This window comes from Crocuta crocuta, unplaced genomic scaffold, assembly GCF_008692635.1.
Source record: "Crocuta crocuta isolate KB4526 unplaced genomic scaffold, BGI_CrCroc_1.0 scaffold45, whole genome shotgun sequence".
Lineage (NCBI taxonomy): Eukaryota > Metazoa > Chordata > Mammalia > Carnivora > Hyaenidae > Crocuta > Crocuta crocuta.
The window spans coordinates 1663176-1671504 of record NW_027530544.1 but is presented as its reverse complement, the minus strand read 5'-3'; the positions used below and the strand labels follow the sequence as shown (position 1 = coordinate 1671504).

At 52.8% G+C, this 8329-nt stretch overlaps 1 protein-coding gene across 1 annotated transcript in view; it reads right to left on the bottom strand.

The window, feature by feature from the left end:
• Positions 1–284: 284 nt before the first annotated feature.
• PDIA5 (protein disulfide isomerase family A member 5) overlaps positions 285–8329 on the bottom strand; it is a 94647-nt gene continuing 86602 nt past the window's right edge. The window contains exons 16-18 of the mRNA XM_077767720.1: positions 7249–7319; positions 864–998; positions 285–515 (exon numbers count right to left, since the gene is read on the bottom strand). Coding sequence (XP_077623846.1) covers positions 435–515; positions 864–998; positions 7249–7319 — 287 coding nt within the window. The 3' untranslated portion in view covers positions 285–434. The remainder of the gene's footprint in view (positions 516–863; positions 999–7248; positions 7320–8329) is intronic.

Below are 8329 nucleotides of genomic sequence, written 5' to 3'. Positions count from 1 at the left end.
GGAAAATGCACACATGCTGAAACCACAATGGTCCAGAAAAGGCTAGTACTTGGTTACCGTCAGCTTCAGCATCCCGTTTTCCCTGATTATCTTAACGCATTTTCTGTCCAAACCAGTCATTTCCAACAGCATATTCTGCGGTCTGATCTTGTTCTGTTCTCCCATGGCTGATAGAGGCAGTGCCCACACCACCCTCCTCACGCCCTCCCCCCTGCCTCCCAGAAGAGGACTTCATGAGTACCCACCTGTTACTACAGGCTCCGTGGAAACAACCCACACCACCATACAATTGGTTTAACTTTATTTCAAAATTGTACAAAATGGCCATAAGTGGCTATAAAAAATTTTGTCTTCAGAACACGTGGAAATTCAAAAAGAACAACAAAACAGGTATCATTCACAGTGTAATGGAAAAGCTTTCTCTGAGGCAGAAATTACAACTCTTCCTTCTTCTTTCCTAGTCTCTCGTGGTCTCCTTCCCGGAGCGTTCGAATAAAATTGGTAAACCCCAATTCCTAGGAGGAATGGGAAGAGAAAGAGAAAAAGAAAACTTTAACCCGATGCGAACCCTCTCTCCCCTTTCCCTGATGCTCCTCTGGACAGAGAAGTGGCTAGTGGAGGCAGCTGGCAATGTGGGGACGGTCTGCTTGGCCACTGGAGAGCCCTTTCTGACACCCTGGAACCCGTCCCTGCCCCTGGAGTCGGAGTCTGGGACAACCTCTTGGGGCACCCTTCCAGCGAGGCTCACAGCCCTGGCTTCTCAGCTGAGTGCCACCGCTGACCTCCGTTGTGCCCAGAAGCCTCCCTTTACTGCCCTCCTCAGTAGTTTCCCTGCCCCAGGCAGTTGCATCTCCCCAGCTCACCGTCCGATCGCTGTCATACTTCTCTGCAAATTTCCCGTAGTGGTAGTAGTGGAATGTGGGGTAGGCCTTGATGGCCTCCTGCTGACACAGGTCTTGGTTTTTGTCTCTGACACAGTCAACAGCAGCACAGGCGATCTACAGGCCCAAAGAAAGGGTGGGTCAGCACAGGACGCCTCCCATCTGAGACCAGGGGCCAGGACCCTCTGCACATAGACGGCACGACAGGCTCACATCATGTTCTTTTTTTTCTCCTCAATGGCAGGGATGAGCTGAACCAAACAGCCCCAGCCCAGAGCTCCACAGAGACTCGTGATGCTTGTTTCCAATTCTCAAGGCAGCTGGGTAAGGTTAGGGGACTCAGATTGCCACGCCCGCAGACTACCCTTTAAGAACAACAGTATAATGACCATCAAGGAAATCATGACCTGAAAGCATCTGTCAACACCACAGGTTTTGTGAGGCTCATTTCTATGAGGCATAGTAGGACTCATTCATTTATCAACTAACACTTCCTGAACATCTATTTGGGGAGGCAGGATACCACCCAGATTAAGAACAAAAGCTTCAACATCAAGTTTCCCAAGTGCAAATCTTGGCTTGGCTGCATATTAAGACTTAAGGTAAATTACCTAGCCTCTTGGTGCCTCAATTTTCTCATCTGTAAAATGGGGGTAATGACAATGCCTCGGTTACCAGGAAATTATGAAGACTGAGTCAGAGAATTCAGGGGAGGTGAACTGGCCACAGGACCTGGCACAGGGTTAGTGGTCGGTAACTGTTAGCTGCTGTTATAATCACGCCTACCGGCCCCAGACACAAGCCCTGTCTCCAGTAGGAGCTCAGCGTCTGGTCAGGGGCATCAGATAAAGAGACAACTCCGAGGCATGATAGGAGGTATGATGTGCAGAGGCGGTCCAGGTGCCAAGGAAAGTGGCACAAAGGGGCTCTGCCTGGTTTGCATCTGAGCGGCAGCCTGAAGGAGGAGGGGAAAGAAGTTCCAGCCAGGGAGCACATCCCAGGAAGTGAAAGTTAGTTCAGCAGGACTAAAGCAACCAGGGTTTTTAGTCAGAAGGAGGTTCTTGGCTACTGGCTTCTTCCTGCCCATCTAACAAAGTCCACATGCTGGGTAGTGTTTCCTTATTACTTATTGTTTTTTCAAAATAAGGTATCAAGCAAATACAGAACCTTTTTTCTGTTGCAGTCACAAAGCAGGGAAGCGGGGGAGAGGATCGCTTAATGGGAACACACCATACACAAGCATTACAGAAGAGGGGAGGGCAGATTCTGAGGAGAGGCAGCATTTACCCAAGTGCTGCTATGTGCCAAGCCTGTCTAGATGCCAGGGGTACAGTGGTGACCTTGAAAAAGTGTAGTCATTAAGTGACTGCCATCCTTACTGCAGGAAGGCAGTTAATAGACACAGAACAAGTGAGATCATTTTAGAGCCCAGTGAATGCTCCGAAAAAAATTAAAAGAGGGTGATTCAAGAAAGCAATAGCCAGAGGGGCGGCTTTACAGCCAAGGAGGCCTTTCCGAGGAGACGGCATCTGATCTGAGATTTGAGTCAGGAGGAAGCGGCAGGTGCAGGAAGGCCTGAGCAGAGAGCACCCGCGCAGAAGGACCAGCCCATGCCAGGACCACAGACAGGGACAAGCACGCTGCCTTGGAGAACCAGAGCCCATTAAGGCATTGACATTGAACTACCACCATGCTGGAAAGAAAGTTAAAATCATTAAATAGCCACAATTCACATGGTGCTATGGCTGCGGGCTATTCACAGTTGGATGGAGGTTCCCTTTCCAGCTAGGAGAGCCCTGCAGTCCACCAACAGTCACATTTGCTGGTCACTGACCTTGTGTCTGAGTGAGCAGGGCCACTGCTCTGCATGCAGCGGGACTGACAGAGTGACGTGTGGCCTGCGCTCTCTCTGGTCACCAGCGTGCCACACTTGCCCCTTCCCCGCCCTCACGCTTCCCTCCCACTTCAGCTCCATAGCGGCTGTACAACAAGACTCCTCAGAGCAGAGTTTGCAAACTTACTGCGTGCAATCCATATCTGGCTTTCAGTCCTGTTCTGTTTGGCCCACACACAGAATTTAAAAAAATAAATAAATAAACCTGAATTAGCTGCCAACCTAGAAAAAGAGCCAGAAGATTTTATATAAAAGTTTGGCTCTCCAGCTTCTCTTTAAATGCTGGATTTGATGGCATGTGCTCTGCATTCCCAGGCAACGCGTGGCTCAAGCAGAGGGCAGCGGACTCCTGTGGCCGGGTTCGACTGGTCGTTTGCTGGAGTCTATGCGGAGCCCGACTCACGGGGCCGGCAGGTGGGCCCCCCACAGTCTCCTGAGAACCCCAGCTCATCCTGTAAAACATTTTCTGAATTATTTAGAAATCTGAGGCTCCTCTGGCTGTCCTCGGCGTTCCATTTCTTGGGGCCCGGCCCAAGGGGGAGACCTCGCACATGGGGCAGCACTCTGCATCCGGCCCTCCGTGAGCGGCCAATGCTCCTGTGCTATGCTGAGAGAGAGTGTGATGGGCGCTGCTCCAGGCTGCTGCTCTCCCTGCATCTGCTCTAAATTATGAATTTAATTTGTATACATGCCCCGGAGCTGTGGGAAATACAGTGTATGGTTTTATAAATTGACTAAATTAAAAATGTGTACTTACTTTGAATCCCCTAAACTACCTGCCAGCCACATACACACAGAGTGCTACTTCTGGCTGCAAAGGCTCCTCTACCTTCCGTTTCTACAGGAGGAGAGGAGTCAAGCGCAGCTCCTTCTAAAGGAAGTGGCTTAGGGAGGGCCTGTGTATCTCAGTCGGCTAGGAGTGGACTTGGGCTCCCGTCATGATCTTGCAGTCTGTGAGTTCAAGCCTTGCTTTGGGCCCTGTGCTAACAGCTCAGAGCCTGGAGCCTGCTTCAGATTCTGTGTCTCCCTCTCTCTCCACCCCTCCCCCATTCACACTCTGTCTCTCTCTCTCAAAAATAGACATTAAAAATATTTAAAGGAAGCGGCTTAGACTCTGGAAAGACGACAGCAAATATTCCTCTTCTCATCTATCCTCATTTCTCCTGTCTAAATGCCTGCACCCCTTACACCCACTCCAGATTTATACTGACTGAACTACAGTACTGAATGTACACTATCACTTCGAGATTTGCTCCATGGTACTTGGTATCCTGCCACGGCCCCTTGGCCAAACACTTGCTAACTGGCGCCCATAATTCTTGGCTGCAGGGAACCACTGCGTCAGGCCAGTGATGGATGAGGCTTGAGAACATGGTCCCTTGTAAGGTCTCCAGGGCCTGAACCTAATCACCCATGCACTAATCTGCTCATGAACCTTCCTGCTCTGGCTCCTTCCCTGTCTGCTCCCCTTCTTCCATTCCTGAGGTTGTAGCCTGGGACCATCTCCCAAATAAACCCCCTATACACAAGGGCCAGAACTGGAGTTTGCTTTCGGGAGACATCTGACAATGCCGATTTATATGGTTCTGAGCTGCCCCTTTCCAGCTGGACAAGTGTGACAGAGTTTTTTAACCTCTTGAAGATTCAATCTCCTCTTCTGTCAGATGGGAGATTAATAATACCTAGTTGGTTAAGCTGATGAGGACAGCATGACATAATGCTCTCGAGTATCAGTGGAAGAGTTTTCAGAAATATCAAATAAATTATTGTTTCTTCATTCAGTCAATACTTACAGAGGTTTTAGGTGGCAAGACTGGAGGGGATTCAGGGACAAACGAGGTCCCTGCCCTCAGGGAGTCTTCCTTTCTGATGGACCGAGAGCCTTGTAAACACAAGGGACTAAACACACCAGGGCCAGGGTTCCATCTGCTCCTGCTAAGGGCACCTGTCCTGGGATGCCCTTCACACCTGCCCAGAGCTGCCTCCAAGGCCAGCCCCACCCCAGCCTCACCTTGCCAGCCCAGCGGTCGCCTGACCCTTGCCTGCATCCACCCACTTCCACCTCGGGTCCTTGTCCTCCGTGGCCCCTTCCCTACCGTCGTCTATTCCAACACTAGTGGCATGCAGCCCTTTCTCCGCCCAGTGTGTCAACTGCTAAAGTTCTCCAGTAAGCTCCTGGGAGGGGGTGGAGGCCCCCTGGCTAAAATATGAGCTGCCTCATGCGGCTTTATTGATTCAGTAAAATAAATCTCTGCAGGAGCTAATATTGACTTTGGCTATGAAAATGGAAGTGAACAACCAACTGCATATTGATTGGGGAAGGAACAGAGACTGGCTTCTGGGTAGAAAAAAATACAATTCCAGCTAAGAAGTGGCAGCATGGGGTGTCTGGAGGAACGAGGAGTCAGGAGACTCTGTTCTAACTGTCAACGACACGCCGGGTGTCCCTGGGCAAGGGACACGGTCCTCTCTGGGCCTTGACCCCTCATGAATAGGAGAGGGCTGGATGGGCCACCAGTCCCCAAACACCAGTGGCCAGTACAAGAGCCGGCTCTTAAAAATTACAAATTCCTGGAACTGTAACTAGACATCATCTGATGTGATAGTCCTAGGCTGCAGCCAGCGATCGTGGCACCAGTGACTTTTGTCCCCCAGGCTGAGAACAAAATGCTTCCCTGCTATCACTGAGAGCTGCCTCCAGGAACCCCGGGCCTGGCAACTGCCTGGCAGAGAGGGATCGAGAGATTAAATGTGTTCCTGGACATGAGGGAGGGTGATCTCTGGCTTGGAATAACGGAAGCTGGGAGGAGAGAACAGAGGGAATAACACAGAGGGAATGACTCCAGGAAAAGGCAGGTGACGTTACTGGCCTGAGTTAAGACAAGTGAGCAAAGGCATATCAGCATCTCAGAGAAGAAGGGGTCCCCGTGGAAATGGAGCCCTTGTGCATCGGCAGATGGGAAAGAGGAAGAGGAGGGCTGACTCTCAGCTGCTCACTGTGGGCAGAGCCAGCCTGGCCCTGCCTGGACTGATGTGATCCCTTCACAGATCCTGGAGCCATGGAGACCTGAGCGGCCCAGTGGGGGGCGGGCAGGGAGACCCCACACCTCAGCCATTCTCCTGTCTGCCGAGTGATCTGGGTGAGGGATGAAGGGAGTCAGTGTGGAGTGGCTGACAATCCGGGGCTGGCTCCAGGGAGTAAAGACCTCCCCACACCACCCAACCAACACCCAGACTGTGAGGGAGTCCTGCCGGACCGCACCTCCCCTGGCGGACCTCCCGCATGCACTAGCCCTGGGTGGCAGGAGGGGCAGGCAGGGAGGAAGATGGAAGGTGGGAAGCCCCTTCCTGTCACTCCCCTCTCAGAGCAGGCCAGGTGGCAGGCAAAGGAGAAAAGGAGATGGGAGCCATAGGGGCACAGCCAGAACCTGTGGGTGACTGACAGACATCCTGAGTCCAGGGAAGGGTTCTGGGGTCTGAGTCATAAGTCTGCCCCCTCCCCACTGAGGGCCCCAGCCTGGCTCTCTCTGCCCTGATATCCCTGTGCAGCTCTCACATGTCATCACGGGGGCAACCCCCGGGGGGTCCACACATGTGTGTCCCTCCTCCCTGGGCTGCACCTGAGGACCTCACTCAGGACAACGTGAGGCACTGCAGCAGAGATGCGTGTGACTTCGAGTCTGGGTGTGCGTGTGCACGCTACTGGGGCCTCTTGGGTGACCAGAGTCCCAGGCTGGGAAGAATCATCTAGGGCAGTGCCCTGATCTTTGAGAGAGGAGGACTCGAGGCCTGAAGGGTTGACGTGACTTCTCCAGGTCACACAGTTTAGCACAGCCAAGCTGCAATGGCCTGAGTTCCCAGGTCTTCTCCTGCCACACAGCCCTCTGGCCCCAGAATCATGTGCTCTCACCCAGCAGGGACCCACGCTGCTCTCGCTGCTGGAGCTGCCTGGGGGACGTGCCCGGGGGTCCCCTCTGCCCCCACTCTAATCCGATCCCGTAGCCCTCGCGTGTTAATTTTATGGTTCATGGGTTGGCAGCTGCAGGAGCCTCTCACTTTGGCAGGATGAGGCTCTGCAGGCAGCCTTGCTCTCCTCCACCGTGGCCGCCTCCAGTTGACTTTTGTTGAATTTTTTTATTTGTAGTTTCAATTATATAAGTAATGCGTGACTACAAATCCTACTGTAAAAAGATTCAAGCACTAAGAAAAACATAAACAGATGACCCCTTCACCGCCCCCCTCCTTCCAATGAAGGGCCGTAACGGTTCAGTGTATCCCTTTTAGCTGCCTTTACAGCCTCCATTCAGCCTGCTCTATGCTGCCTTTATGAAAAGAATGTCCCGGTTCCCAGGAATTCTCTGATCTCAGCAGAGCCTATTCAGGAAGGAGAGCTGAATGGAAGGGAGGAAGGTGTAGAACTGGCAGCAGAGCAAAGTCAGAGGCAGGACAAGAGGCAAAGAGGGGTCTCCTTACCTTTCGGTCATCTTTAAAGATGTCGGCAGTGGCCGTAAAGTGTGGGATGACCTTCTTACAGTGCGGGCACCCTGCGGGAAAGGGAAGGACACGGTGATGCACGTGTAGGGGAGGCCACAGAGCCAGGCGTCCCTCCCAGAGCCGACAGAGAAGCCTCTCCAGGAGCTCCCCTCCACTCAACTGACTGGTGGGGGTGGGGGGGGCTTTCGTCTGACTCCCACTGCTTGCACACCACACTGCCAGAATCCTGTGTCACCTCCGCCACTCAAACACTGCCCTGTGTTTCTGTCGTCAGCACGAGGGCTTTGTAGGAGTCCCTGTGCAAATGTCAGGTCCACTACTGCCCGGGACCTCCCACCCCACAGCCTCCTGTCACACAGCGGGTCTAGGAGGCTGAGGGTGGGGGAGACAGTCACTGCAATCTTGCTCTGCAAGCTCTGTCCATGGAGGGCTGCCCCGGGAGCTACAGCAGAGGCAGCATTGAGCTTGGGAAGGGACAGTGTGCGTTCAGGCCTCTCTGAGCCTGTTCAGAGCCCGCTGCTCTTGCCTTACGGACAGTGGTAAATCTGTCCATGTCATACTGAGTACACGGGACTGAGAAAGGCGGTGGCAGGAGCAACCATCTGAGTCTCCACTGCTCACGTTTTGCTGCTAACGTCTACATTCCCAGCAAATCCCTACTCCACACCAAGCAGCCAGACCAGGCCCCAGGTCTGCACACTATCCTTCTACCCTCTGCTCTACAATCAAACTAAATCCTGGATCTAGGGACAGGAGACCCAGGTCAGTCTAAGAGGAGAATAAGGCACTGGGTTATCAGGGCCTGGGTTCCTGCCTGTGGAGAGAGGCCTATCACAATGGATGAGGACCCGTAACTCCGGAGGCCCAGCATGGGACAGTGGTGCTAGTGTTACCTGAAGTGACAGACCCCCTTTCTTGGCCCTTACAGCATTAGCAGACCCTCAGCATCAACAGACCCAAACCCGAGCCTACCTCTTTCCAGCGTTCCCCAGATGCTGAGCACGTCTGCCACGAGATCAAAACTATCTGAAGGAGGGTTTCCCTGACTGTGGTAACTAAG